The 14,490-nt window shown below is 42.5% G+C and overlaps 1 protein-coding gene across 2 annotated transcripts in view; it reads left to right on the top strand.

Annotated features, from left to right (window-relative positions):
- ESYT2 (extended synaptotagmin 2) overlaps positions 1–13,698 on the top strand; it is an 83,458-nt gene extending 69,760 nt beyond the window's left edge. For both annotated transcript variants that reach the window (XM_027574253.2, XM_027574254.2), the window contains 7 exons: positions 3,937–4,086; positions 5,308–5,693; positions 6,815–6,913; positions 8,234–8,365; positions 9,995–10,100; positions 10,798–10,847; positions 10,944–13,698. In XM_027574253.2, coding sequence (XP_027430054.1) covers positions 3,937–4,086; positions 5,308–5,693; positions 6,815–6,913; positions 8,234–8,365; positions 9,995–10,100; positions 10,798–10,847; positions 10,944–10,989 — 969 coding nt within the window. In that variant the 3' untranslated portion in view covers positions 10,990–13,698. The remainder of the gene's footprint in view (positions 1–3,936; positions 4,087–5,307; positions 5,694–6,814; positions 6,914–8,233; positions 8,366–9,994; positions 10,101–10,797; positions 10,848–10,943) is intronic.
- The last annotated feature ends 792 nt before the right edge of the window (positions 13,699–14,490 follow it).

Below are 14,490 nucleotides of genomic sequence, written 5' to 3'. Positions count from 1 at the left end.
TCTGCTAATGATGTTACTTCTACTTCTGTGTCTCCAGTTTGGGTACCTTTCACTTCCTTTTCTTGCCTTGTTGCCCTGCCGTGGCCTTGCCACCTCTGCAGTGAGTAGACATCTTTGCCTCCTTCCCGCTCCTAAGGGGAGAGCCTCAGGATTTCACCATTAAGTCTGTTGTTTTCAGAAGTTTCCTTCTACTCCAACTACTAACTAGTTTGCTCAGTGTTTTTTTCATGGATGCGTGTTGAATTTTCTCAAAGGCTTTTGTGCAGCTATTGAGATGATCATATAGCTTTTTCTTTTATGTTTGTAAATATGGTAAAATATATTGTTGATTTTCAAATGTTAAACCTTGCAAACCTTTATTTGGGGTCAAACTCCACTTGGTCATGATGAGGTATCCTTTTTATGTGTTTAATTTAACTTGCTAAAATTTTGTGATGAATTTTTGTATCTTAGTCATGAAGGATACTATTTGTAAGTTTGTTTTCCTGTAATGCTAGTTTTTGTATCAGGGTGATGCTGTCCTCATAGAAGGATTTGGGGAGTGTTCTCTCCTGGGCATTTTTCTAGAAGAGTTTATGTAGAATTGGGTTTTTTCCTCACGTGCTTGGAGAATTCCACCAGTGAAGCCATCTTGGCCTGTAGTTTTATAAGAAGGCATTTAAATACAAATTAATTTCCAATAATATAGATCTGTCTAGGTTATCTATTTTTTCTTGATGATTTTTTTTATTTATGACTTTCAGGGAATTCATCCATTTCATCTAAATTGTTGAATTTCTTGGCACAACGTTATTCAGAATATCCCTTTAATGTCCCAGAAAGATGTCCCCTTTCTTGTTGCTGATATTGGTAATTTTCCTGTTCCCTCTATTTCTCCTGATCAGTGTGGCAAAGGGTTTATCAGTTTTATTTTCTTAAAGGACTATCTTCTGTTGTTTCTGATGAAAAGTCTGCTGTTGTTAAAGTTTAGAAAATTTTTGGCCAGTACTTGCTCAAATTTTTTCCTGCCTCAAGTGTCTCTTCTGTTGTCAATCCCATCCTGTGTGTTTTTCATCTCAGACATATTTTTCATCTTAGAAGTAAACATTTGGATCTTTTTCTCTTCCATGTCTTTCCTCTACCTTCTCGTGTTTAGTGTGTGAGAGTTTTTGGTACCTTGTTACTCATTCTGTCATCTGTATAATTGCTGGATCTGCTTCTGTGAATTACTTTCCCTCATCTTGGGTCATATATTCCTGCTGCTTTGGTTGCCTGGTCATTTTTCATTATGAATTTTACATTATTGAGTGCTGGGTTTTTGTATTCCTTCAAATATTTTGGAGCTTTGTTCTCATTTGCAAGTAAGTAACTTGGACACTGAGCCTTTCAAGGTTTGATTTAAGTTTTGTTAGGCAGGCCCGACAGCATTCAATCTTGGGATCCTGTGGCCTTGCTAGTCTGCCCTAGTGTTATGAGATTTCTCCTCCCTCTTTGGAATGGATACTCTCTGCAGCCCTTTGTGCTCTGGGAATTTTCCCCTGCTCCTCCTGGGGCATCTTTCCTGGCCTCAGGTAGTTGGCTCCCTCATGTGCTGATTGGCTGAAGATGAGGGGTCTTCAGAGGCCTCTAGCTCTCTTTGGAACCTCCTGCTCCCTGCTCTCTTCACCCTTCCTCACTCAGGGCAACCCCTCACATCTCTCTGGGGTCCTCATGCCAGAAGCATGGCCTGGACACCAGCTAGGCAGGAAATAGTTGTCAGGCTCACCTCACTTGGTTTCCATGCTCTCAGGGCTCTCCTGTGTCCAGTGTCTCACGTTGTCCAGCCCAGAACCCATCATCCCGAACATTTTGTCTGGTTCTTAAGCTAACATGGGTGATAAATTTAGGTCTGGCTCCTCCATCGTAGCCAGAAGTAGAAGTCCTCTGCATGTTTGAACATATATAATATATATAAATTACATACTTGGGAGGAATCCGAGCTTCTTGAATGCACACCTGTTACTCTCAGTGGTCATATATTCCGCCCTCCTGTCACATGAGCTTCAAGGAAAGCGCCAAATGGATCGCGCAGCTTGTGCGCTCGTTCCCGTTGCCAGCATGCTAACCGTGCACAACCCTAGTTCTCTCCCCTTTTTCTTGGTTATGTCCTGTTTCCCAGCATTCAGTCTTTGAGAAGTTTAAGGGCCTTCATTTTCGGTCTGGCTTGTACAACTCTGACTTCGTTCCCCAGCCTCTTGAGATCGTGAGGTCCGAGAGGGCATGTCCTGCAGTGGGGTTAGGGTTAGCTCCTTGACTGCCAGTCGTGCCCAGCCTGGTCCATTATTCTGTGTTAGCTGTTTTATATTTCTACATTCTGTTTTATACAGAATATGTATGTTTAGCTAATTATTGTATTTTGTATTTGTCTAGCTAATTTTTTCTTCATAAATCGCACTATTTTTCAAATAATTACAGGATCTTTAACTTTATTATTTTTTTAAGATTTTATTTATTTAAGGGACTCCTGGGTGGCTCAATTGGTTAAGTGTCTTGCCTTCGGCTCAAGTCGTGATCTCAGGGTCCTGGGATGGAGCCCCACAGCTGGCTCCCTGCTCAGCGGGGAGTCTGCTTGTTCCTCTGCCCCTCCCCCCTGCTCGTGCACACATGCGCTCACTCTCTCTCTCAAATAAATAAAATCTTTTTAAAAATGCTTTTGTGATTACAGTTTAAAAAGAAATAAGCAATCAGGCTTTTAAGTGTTCATGTTTAGTTAGGGTCTTTGACCACTTACTTTCATATAGCCCATGAAATCTCCAGAATTCTTACTCTATTTGGTTAAACTATTTTGTATTCCTGGGACGCCTGGATGGTTCAGTCAATGGAGCATGCAACTCATGATAGGGTCATGAGTTCAAGCCCCACATTGGGCATGGGGCCTACTTTAAAAATAAGAATATGTTTAAAAAAACAAAAGACTTTTTGTATTACAATAATTTAACAGGAATAGTACGTGTTACAGAAGTAATGCTGAAGGTTATTATTCAGGAGACAGAAATTGCCATGCATTTAAAGTGGATACTATAAATTTTCAAAACAACCAGATAGATTTTGAATAGGGACTGCTTAAAAGGCACTTAGAAGGGGCGCCTGGGGGGCTCAGTCATTTAAGCATTTTTCCTTCGACTCAGGTCATGATCTCGGGGTCCTGGGATCAAGCCCCGCGTCGGGCTCCCTGCTCATCAGGAAGCCTGCTTCTCCCTCTCCCTCAGCTGCTCCCCCTGCTTGTGCTCTGTCTCTGTCAAATAAATAAATGAAATCTTTTTAAAAAATAAAAGGCACTTAGAAATGTTTTTCTCGGGGCGCCTGGGTGGCTCAGATGGTTGAGTGTCTGCCTTCGGCTCAGGTCATGGTCCCAGCGTCCTGGGATCGAGTCCCGCGTCGGGCTCCCCGCTCCTTGGGAGCCTGCTTCTCCCTCTGCCTCTCTCTCTCTCTCTCTCTCTCTCTCTCTCTCTCTCTCTCTCTCTCTCTCTCTCTCTGTCTCTCATGAATAAATAAAAATCTTTAACAAAAAAAAAAAGTAATGTTTTTCTCCATAAACAAGTATCACCAGTAGAAACTTGATAGACGCATCACCATGAATGTGTATTGTCACCATTTTCACAGAATTTAAGACGTGTCTTCCTAATCTTCACATCTGTGTAGACTGCTGCCTCTCAACTCAGGGTTCTAATGGATTCCTAAAACACAGTGCTCGTTTTGTGCTCATAACTGTGTGGTGAGGAGGTGACAGGCATATGGGGCTTGAACACACTGTAACCTCACTCATCACAGTTCTGAGGGTGTCCATTGTGTCAGTCATTTATGAGAACCCTACCCAGAGATGGCAGAAGTGTTTTTTTTAAAGACTGGAATTTGGACATTTATATGCTTTCTGTCTTTACCTTCAGAGCTAAGTGTGTTCTGTCGTGTGTCCCTCAGGTCAAAGATGAACAGCATCAGTGTTCTCTGGGACATCTGAAGATCCCTCTCAGTCAGCTGCTTACCAGCGATGACATGACCATGAACCAACGATTCCAACTCAGTAATTCAGGTCCCAACAGCACTCTGAAGATGAAGATCGCTCTCAGGGTACTGTAGTCTTCTGCAGCACATGCAGGAGTGGACAGGGTAACGGGCAGCACTGCCGACGCTCGTGGCACTGCTCCAGAGTGTGGCAGAGGGCATGGGGCACTCGTCTGGGGAGCAAGGAAACCACTGCTGACGGTTTCCAGGTGACTAAGGGAGAGCTGATTGAGGCCTGGACTCAGATCTCTGCCCAAGTTGGTATTTCCAGATTGCTTGAGCAGGCCAAATTAAATTTTCAAAGGTCATTCAGGAGAGAAAATTTAATAAAATTCTACAAGGTGGTAGAAATTACAAACCAAAATTTTTTTGTCTAAAATAGACAGTGATTCTTGTGAGTGTCTAAGGAAATGTTCAAAATTAATAAAGTTGGCAAACAGATGAAAAATGCTAAAACTCACTGATTTTTAAAATGCAAATTAAAAAGAACCCACTTTTTAAAAAATTAAAGCAAACTTAGTGGAGGGTGCATTGTACATGGTCTCTTTGCACTTGGTCCCAACTCTGGGGATCGGCACAGTTTCTCCAGAAAGGCCTGCAGTGTCTCCAGGCCATAAGCGATAGAGCCCCTTGAACCAAGAACCTTTTCTCTGCAAGTCTGACTTTCAGGAGGAAGACACAGTGCAGAGAGACCATGAACATGAAGATGTTTTCTGCAGCTTTATTTTATAAAAGCGGGAAAAGGTGACACTGATACAGTAACCCCAGGGTTCAGGGTTTGTGCAGTACAGGCTCTGCTCAGTGGAGTATTGCACACCTTGACACTATAGATGAAAGCCAGCAAAGCAAAGGGTCCACGTGCTCACACAAGCTGAGGAGCGTGAGGCCTGCTCCTGCATCAAGGCTGCTGTGTGTGGTGGCCCCCTGGAGAGGGTGTCCTCGCCTCTCATCCTTTCTCGGGGGCACTCGGCTCAGGCTCTCCCAGCAATGACTTCACCCCACAACTGTGCAGGAATGCGTGCAAATGGAAGAGGCTGAAGAGAACACACAGATGCGACATTCACATCATGGAAGTGATACTTTGATTCATTAGACTTTGCTTTTTCTAAACTGACTGTAATATGGCGTTATTTTAATAATAGAGTAGCTGAACATACACTAGACTGTTTATAGTGTTTTGTGCCGACTTTTAAAGAAACATTTGCAAATGAATAAATCTGAAGCCATTCAGGGAGCAGGCTGTTCTAGTGTCCCTGATTTTAACTTCATGTTTATTTCCACCTCTAGGTACTCCAACTCGAAAAGCAAGAAAGGTCTCCAGACCACCAACATTCAGCTCAAGTAAAGCGACCCTCTGTTTCTAAAGAAGGGAGGAAAATATCGGTGAGACCTCAGATGTCTGCATCGCCAGGCTCTGGTGACAGCAGCACAGCCCCGTGCACGCCAGTAATCGGGAGCAGTGATAAGCCTGGTGTGGAAGAGAGAGCCCAGCCTGTGGAGGCCAGCCCCCAGGGGCCACGAGACCTGGGCAGAAGCTCCTCCAGCCTTCAGGCCAGTGCCACCTGCTCGCCCAGCCACATCTCCGTCAAGGAGCCCACCCCAAGCATAGCCTCAGACATATCACTGCCCATCGCCACCCAGGAACTTCGGCAGAGACTGCGGCAGCTAGAGAAGTAAGTAGACATCCCATCCCCTTTCTATTTGTCAAATCAGAGCACACACCTTTCATGCTGCAGGGAGGGAACATCATTTTAAGTTAGTTAAAAGAACTTCACATGGCTTTGGCCTTTTGCTCACTGAGTCTTTGACTTTGAAAATAAACCTGCTGTTTTCTAGGACCTAATATTTGGCTCATTTGAGGGTCAGGAAGCAGTGGGGTCACAGGTTCCATGAATAGGAAAGATGTGAAGCCGTGGTGTGGCTGTCCTCAGACCAGGAAGGCAGGGTCTAGATCTGATGTGTTCTCTTAGCACAGCGATTGTGTGCCCTAAGAACAGGTCCTGTGTGCTCAGCGTTACGACCACTGGCCGTGGTTTTCTGGTGTTCAGATTCATAGATGTGCCCCAGGGTTCTTGAGAGAAGGAGGAAAACAGCTTACAGTTATCACAAGCTTCATATGTTAGCCTTTTCCTCCCAGCGGAAGGAGTAAACTTGCCCTTTGAAGCCGTTCTTCCTGTCTGTTGTTCTCAGAGGTGTGTTGAGGAATCGGAAGTGGAGGCAGAGATGAAATGAGTGCTCCTGGGGGTAGAGGAAGCATGCAGGTCTGTGACCCACACTCAGCATGCTTTTCTCCTCTGTACCTTCTCACGTCCACTATTTTGGAAAAAAGAAGCCAGTCCCTTCCTGCAGTTTTAAATAAGAAAGTACTTTTTATCAGGAGCCAAATTTGGGGAGTAGCTGGGTTGATCTTGGGGGACGTTGCGCTGGGGCAACTGTTGGTGGTCTTGGGAGTCTGTGCTTCAACCCCGAGAGAGAGAAAGCGAGGGGTAGTGTTTTGTCAGAGAGGCTGCCAGTAAAAATCAGAGCAAGCAACGTGTGGGGCTTTGAGAAAGCATACGTGGGTTTGGGTAGTGACGGAATTGATGTTTGTAATTAGGAGACCTCCGAGCCTCATCAGTTCTGAATGACTAAGTTATGTTGAAGCCTTACTTGAAATGTGAGTTCAGCTGGTTGATTAAGAGTCTGAAGTTCAAATTTTGTTCAAGTCCATGGGTAATTTGGTTCCTTCTTGTGCCAGTGACACACAGCCCTTCAGTTCTGAGGAGAGCTGTAACTTTCTGCTTTGCTTCCCCAGTGGGACAACCCTGGGGCAGTCGCCCCTGGGGCAGATCCAGCTGACCATCCGGCACAGCTCACAGAGAAACAAGCTCGTGGTGGTTGTGCACTCCTGCAGGTGAGCAGGGTAGCCATTACATGGGGAGCAAAATACTGAGTTCTAGCCTCACCAAACAGACGAATTTATTTCATCTTTAAAGAACAAAGTCATGAGATTGTACTGTAATCCTAGTATTCAGTGTTGTATTCTTGCTTTGTTCTCGACATTGTTTCATAAGTATTTTCTATTCATAACCATTTTGGTTGCTTTGTAATACACTCTTCAGCTGCCATCCTGGATGTTTAGATTGTCCACATGTAACATAGTGACGAACATATCTTTCTTTTTTCTTGAAATGTCTCTTTGTGATTAAATTTCCAGGAGTAAGTTTATATCAATTCAGAGGATCCAAAAAAGTTTATGGGATCATGATAGGTATTGCCAATAGTCTTTCAAGACTATTTCTGGAGCATACCAGTTGACATTGGCACCCAAAGGTACAGGTGTGCCTTTCCCACCCTACCCTCCCAATCGAGAATAGTTTATTGTGCAGTGTACTAATTTATTAAGTGTAACATGAGATGACAATGTTGCTTGAATTTGTGTTAGATTAGTGATGATAGTATGCAGCCAACTAATTATTTCCCTTTTAGGTAACTTGTCCATCTCAGTAAAAGTTATGATATAAATGCATGACAAATATTTGGATCTTATAAAAGACTGTTAGAAACATAGGAAGTTAGAATTAGTGACATTTAGAAATATTATATAAATGGGTTCAGTTTTGTACCTGTTTATTGAGCACCTCATGTATTCTTGCTGTGAGGTAATTACTGTCATAGAGGACTCTCACCAGATAATCCCCTAATTAGATTTTCAGGTTGATCAATAAGTGCGTAATTTGAAGTGGTTTCATATCATGCTTGACTGTGTTTGGCTCAGACCAGTTGTCCTAGGAGAAGTGCAGCATGGGCTGCACAAAGGAGGTGAAAGGTTCAGGAGAGCAAAGGACAGAGAGTGGAGTGAGCAGCCTGAGCCCGCACGGAGGAGGGTGCGTGGCCTCGCTGGGGTCTCCCGGAAGGCTGCTTACCTTGGCTGTGACTCCCTCACTGGGAGAAGACAGACAGTATAAGTACTGTGGAAAGGTAAACCAGCAGTTGCCATTTTCAAAGCAGAGCAAGGTATCAGAATGTCCCCCAAATACTGGGCTCAAGAAATGGAGGCAGAAGTTGCCTCCGCCAGCAAGTGAGCACAGGGCAAAGACAGAAGCACACTTTGCTCCTTTGTGCTTCTCAGTGGTTTAGATAAATGGGAAATCAGAACAGTGAATTTGAACGTGATGCTAATTGTCATTTTCCTAGATTCTAATATCTAGTGTTCTCTGGTTTGTGTCATAAGAAATCTCATTGCCTTCTCTGAAGATGGCTCTGACCCCTATGTCCGCATGTATTTGTTACCAGACAAGAGGAGATCAGGAAGGAGAAAAACACACGTGTCAAAGAAAACACTGAACCCCGTGTTTGACCAGAGGTATGGTGTTAACTTCGGTGGGGCGGGGCGGGGGGTGTGTGTGGAGACAGACTATTGAATCCTCAAATAAGGAAGGCTCGATCAATACTCTTGAATGACTAACGCATTCAAACCAACACTGTTGGGAAGTATCAGTGAAAAACTCCAGATTAGCACCCACAGACTTGTCAGCATAAATAAATAAATACTTTGAACTTCATCTAGAAGCACTAAACATAGTAAGTCCAAATTGTGAACATTGTGGAAGGACTCATGATTGAGGACCTTAAATAACTTTATTTTGTGGGGTGTATCTATTGATTTTTCTGAGTTATAAATAAAAACTGAGAATTTAAAATTTTTTCTTCAGATTTTTTAAATTCTAGTTAGTGAACATACAATGTAATATTGGTTTCAGGAGTAGATTTCAGTGGTTCATCACTTATATATAACACCCAGTGCTCGATTTTACATTTTATTTTAAATAGCAGTAATAAACCTATAACATCTTAAAATATTCTTCTGAAAAACAACTAGTTTCCAAAACAATAAAAAAAATATATATATAAGTAAATGGCATTATTGTTTAACATTTTTGCAGATCTCTTTAATGGTTTGTCTTAATAAAGGTCCTACTGCTTCTGCTGTCAGTCTGATGTGCTCATCTCCAGAGAGGGTCTCGGGGGCCTCTGGGGGCCTCAGGTCACATTTAAATAAGTCTTAGTCTGTGCAAACTGGGTACCTTACATTACAGTCTCTGTAGCTAAAAATCCACCAGCATTTTGGGAAATAATAAAGTCAGATGGTGTCAAAGTATCTGTTGCTTGTGTTTACATTTATCTTTAAAGGGACTGGTCGTTTTATCATAACTTCATGCCAACAACTCTATCTAAACCAAGGTCATAAACTGACAGGTGTGCACCAAATCCTGGTGTGGGTGTGTTTTGACAGTGTTCTCACTTAGCCCCCAGCATTTAAGGATTCAGAGACCCCACCTGCAAGTCTGGGTTTCTAGCTGCTCCATCCAGCTCCATGGAAAGGCCGGCTGCATTCCAGCCACGTCCCTGCAGGGCCTCAGGCTCTCTGTCCGCTGGTTTACCAGAGACCCTGCCTCACGATCGCCAGACACCAGCCAGCTTTGAGGACTTGGTGTCCTGGAGGCATTTTGGTTTGTGGCATCTGACTTCAGCCATTAAAAAGTGCACTGCAGATCTGTTCGCGTCCATGAGGCTGGGTCACTTATTTCGTTCACCCAGGCGTTTTATCTAGTGTTCTGTGGTCTTTAGGCCTGGATGAGTGAACTGGTCTGGACCCTCTGCTGTGTCCTACAAACGTCCCCGGTCCCCCATCCTTACAACTACTCTAAATACAACAGCCCTCCCCACACATGAGGGAGCCACAGGCAGTAGGGCCTTTCCCATAATCAGGATGCAAGAGTCACCACGTATGTTTGGAAAATAATGGGAAAAAAATGTTTTTGAGTCTTCATGAAATGCCAGATCCAAACGCTGAACAGAACTCAATTGTGTAATAAAAAATCAACATAACATTTGGAACTGTCTCATAAGCAGAAATATCATTTTTTAGTTATAATAAAACACAATAAAATTATGGGGAAATTTAAGGAAGGTCCTCTTTCTTCCATGTCAGCTTTGATTTCAGTGTTTCATTACCAGAGGTACAGAGGAGAACGTTGGATGTAGCAGTGAAAAACAGTGGCGGCTTCCTGTCCAAAGATAAAGGGCTTCTTGGCAAAGTAAGTTTGAAAAATATCCTTGGTCAGTTCCTATATTTTATAAACATTAAACACTTACCCAAAGTGCATTTTTTTAAAGACCATACTTAAATAAGTGGAAAGGGGTGAACTTCCTCTATAACTATGCTTATTTATAAAATAGTGGACTATGAAAGACCATGTTGTCTAAAACCTGAGTACATTTGAAGATTATTTTTAAGTTTTCATTGTTTTTACAGATTCATATTGTTGGCATATTATTCATCTCACAAATTAGTGGCTTTATTTCTCTGAATTTATTCTAGTCTTTGTCTAAATTCACATGTAACTCTTGCGTAAAATTATATATTCTTTAATATTAAATGTACAAGAGGTCAAGTTAGGGAAGAGGAGTTTTCAATTATAGATCCCAGTTACCAGTGATCCGTCCCATCCGTGCTGCCATGAATGGCACTTGAGCCAATACCCCTGTAAATTATCTGCACCGATTCTTCTTAATAACTCAATTTTGAGACTGCTGGATACAGGGTGGAGCTCTTGGATGTGATCCACTGTATCATTCATGGGGGGGTCATCAGGGCCCAAAACACTGACAGAGCCTCAAGATAACAGAGTGGGTTCCATCCTGAGGCAGGAAGAGGTTGGAGAGGCTGGGAGGATGGTAAGGGGTGAGCAGGGGCTGCTCCACCCACTGTAACAAATGTTGTTCCACCACCAGGTGTTGGTTGGTCTGGCGTCTGAAGAACTAGCCAAGGGTTGGACCCAGTGGTGAGTGTCCCACCGCAGACGAGCCCCGTGTGTTTACTTCACAACACTCTCCCCAGTTGACCTCACGTCTGTCCCCCTCTCCCTGTGCACCCCTAGGTATGACCTCACGGAAGATGGCACAAGACCACACGTGGTGACGTAGTCCATGCCGGGCGCGAGGAGCCTGCCACAGTGTCCCCGCCCACCCTTGTGTGCTCAGAGCACACCCTCCCTCCCGCACATGTACCAATACTGTTTTTATAATTTCAGTGTATTTAGTTATATAAATCTTCATAGTTTTATAAACCATGTTGACATTTTAGGCATATTTGGCCAATATTATCATTAGATTTTGTATGTTTAATTTTCTGTAGTATTTCACCAGTTATTATAGTGTGTAATAAGGTAGCAGTTAATCACCATGTCACGTAAAGGTGTATGTCAGTTATATCTACTAGGGAGCAGACGTATGTATATTGCTTTACTGTCGCCTTGTTTTGTACACACTGAGGTACACTATGCCATGTAAATAGACTATTTTTTATAATCTCTACATGCTGGTTTGAATTCTGAAGAAAATGGATTAAGGAAATATATTTTTTTCTTCTAAAATGTATGAAATTCTTACGACAGATAATCATTTTGTCTTTGCAGGGTAAAGTTCTCAGTGACCAATTTTATGGTGTTTCTTTTTTTAAAACAGGCTGAAAATTTAAATATTAGTATTCTGCCCATCATGAATGACGGAAGTATTCAAAATATTACCAGTTTCATAAATATAAAGATGTATTATTGAGAGTTAGTTGAAGTGCTTATAAGGAAAAGTGTATAACTGAGTAATACAAAATACTAAGAGCATTGTCATGATTCATAAATCATGGTGCACTAATTTGAAATTTCTTATGTAAAATGAAATGTCTTAAGTTTATTTTTAATTGCTTGATATAACTTATTCATGAAGTAGTACACAGATACACAGTTATACTTCCTAAAATATAATACAAATTTCCAATGTTAGCACTTAGGCTATTGTGAAACCATCCGTCATGAGCTTTGTTAATTTTCAGTGTTTTCCCAGCCTGTGAAGACAGGCTCACATGCTCACCATAAAGTTTGTGGGATAGATCTGGTAAGTAGGTAGGAAGTTGTTTTAAAAACCAACAGCTCGTCATTCATTCATCGTCAGTGCGACATCATCCGTCGGACCCTGTGCGCGAGGCCATGCGCTGCTGGGACCAGAGGGTTCCAGCACGGCGGCTGTTGACTTTCAATAACCATTTCCTGAGTCTCTTCACTTGATGCCGTGACTGACCTCAGTATTGGGATATTGTGATTCTGTTTTTATTTTGGAATACTTGTTTTCTTTTTGGATTATTGTAGCATGTTTTGTATCCTCGAGTCCCAAGCCTCTTGGGGGATGAAGCTCTGCAGCAGTGTCGTGCATGTGTCCGAGAAATGTATGATGCAGATGACTTCCTCAGCCAGGAGAACATTCTATATCATGTATGCAGATACTGGGGGAATAGAACTTTGCGACTAAAATTGGAGATCTTACCATAAATCGTCTCGTGGACTCACGGACTGCTCATGTGACCAAAATACCAAAGTGCCTGTGGTGGACGCTGATTGTTATTCCTGCGCACGTCTGCCTTCCAGCAGATTTCATGTTTGTTTTCATTTACACTTGGAACCATGGGTTTGTTTATAATGGCGTCTATAGTTCACAACACATTTCATGTAACCATAAAGACAGTATAATCTCACTGTTTCCTAGTTAATGAAACTTCACTATAAACCATGTTCAATGTACAGGAGGAAGTTTATTAATATATTGATGCACACATAAACATGCACACAAAAAATTTAACTGTGGTATTTTAGTAGCATGATAAAGGCAGGTAATTACTTACTAAATCTAGTTGCCTGCCCATGGTATTAGATTTATTAAAGATTTGTTTTTTTAATTCAGTCTGTTGAAGGGCTTCTGGCATAATCTATAAAAAGAGAACCACTCACTGGTTCCATACCGATAATTTTTACCAACATCCTAAACATGTGGGTTTTGCAATCATGTGCTCACCAATAGGTACATATTTACTTTATGGAATGCTTTATTTAAGTAATGAGGCAAAATAAATACAATGAAAGGTAGAAAGCCAGTTAGCAGCATGACACGTGCCTTGTGATACAGGGACTGGGGAACCTGGAGACAGACACATCTGCAGGTTCTGAAGCCTCTGGCAGTGGGCTTCATTCTGCTTAAGAGGAAAGAGAAAGGAAAGGGACTATTCTGAAGATATAAAACGTTTCCCGATGCTATCCTGTCTTTTGTGGCAAGATGAGCATTCAATGAGAAACTCATACCCTGTGGGGAGGCTTGAGAATTACTGTCGAGGCCAGACTCCAGGATCCTGGTGATGGAGAACACTTGAGTTCTCAAAATGTTCATCACTGATTCAATAATCACTTCATCCAGGAAAAGGGAATGTTAACTTTTCTATATTAAGCCAAACCAATGGGAGGAAAATTAAATGAATTTGAATTCTGTTAGTTTTTACATGTGGGTTGCCTATCCTGTGCCTTAAAGTATGGAAGTTTGGCGGTGTTGTTTTCAAGTTTCAGATCATAGCTGTATTCAACTTACATTCTATACTAGGAGAATTCATTCGCAGATATGCTTCATCAGGAGGTCAGCCCTTCTCCAAGAACCTAAGCTCAGTGTAGACCAGTGTGTATAAACTCTGGTCGTCACCCACTGCAAATGGAAAACAGAGGGTTTTTTTAATTATTATGATAGAATGTCCTTTTTGATCGACTAATTTTACATGACAGTGCATGTATTTATTCAATAAACTTTTATGTTCGCTAACTTGTGATTTGTTTTTCCTTTGTCTTTTGAAATGAAGTTTTTAGTGTGGGATCAAATGATTTGAAAAGCAGATATAGTACATTATTTATCCATGCTGTGTGTGAATTCTGTCATTTCTAAAAGAACATGAGATCATTGATACTAGTCCTCTTATATTCCCATCTTTTTAGTCTTCATGCCCAAGGTGGGGCTCAAACCCACAACCCTGAGATCAGGAGTCAGATGCTCTAACAACTGAGCCAGCCAGGTGCCCCTCTCTTGTTCCCATCTTAATTTGACTCTCCTCTGCCTGCTTTAGACTTGGAGTCGTGAAAACAGCTCTTATGAAAGACAATCACAAGTAGAAAAAAAAGTCTTTAAGGGTCTTTTGTACGTAGAGTTCTGAGAAGTGATGACACAGAGAGGCTGGCTGGATCAGGTGGGAAAGCATCAAGCCAGGCCCTGCCGGTGCCCACGGCCACTGCAAACCCGGCCCTTCTGGCTCCTTTACCATCTTCAACCAGACTGTGAATGTGGACGAACACGAGTTTTAGTTCCAGCCCCTGTTTTAATATTTACTCTGCATTCTGCTTGACAACAGTGACACCATGGTTTCCCAGTTTGTATCTGCAGTACAGACTCTGCTGCTGGGCTGAAGACCCGTTACCCCAGTGCCTCCTTGGAAGGCCTCACGGTGTGTCTGTCTGCCATCAGCGGAGGAGGTTGAGATGGAGACCTAGACGGCACCTCTGCCTCCCTGTGCCTCTCTCCCGTGTGCAGATAGATGCCAGGTCCCTTACCTCCCTGTGCCTCTCT

Source organism: Zalophus californianus, chromosome 12, assembly GCF_009762305.2.
Source record: "Zalophus californianus isolate mZalCal1 chromosome 12, mZalCal1.pri.v2, whole genome shotgun sequence".
NCBI lineage: Eukaryota > Metazoa > Chordata > Mammalia > Carnivora > Otariidae > Zalophus > Zalophus californianus.
The sequence above is the reverse complement of the archived record's forward strand: the minus strand, read 5'-3'. Positions and strand labels throughout refer to the sequence as shown.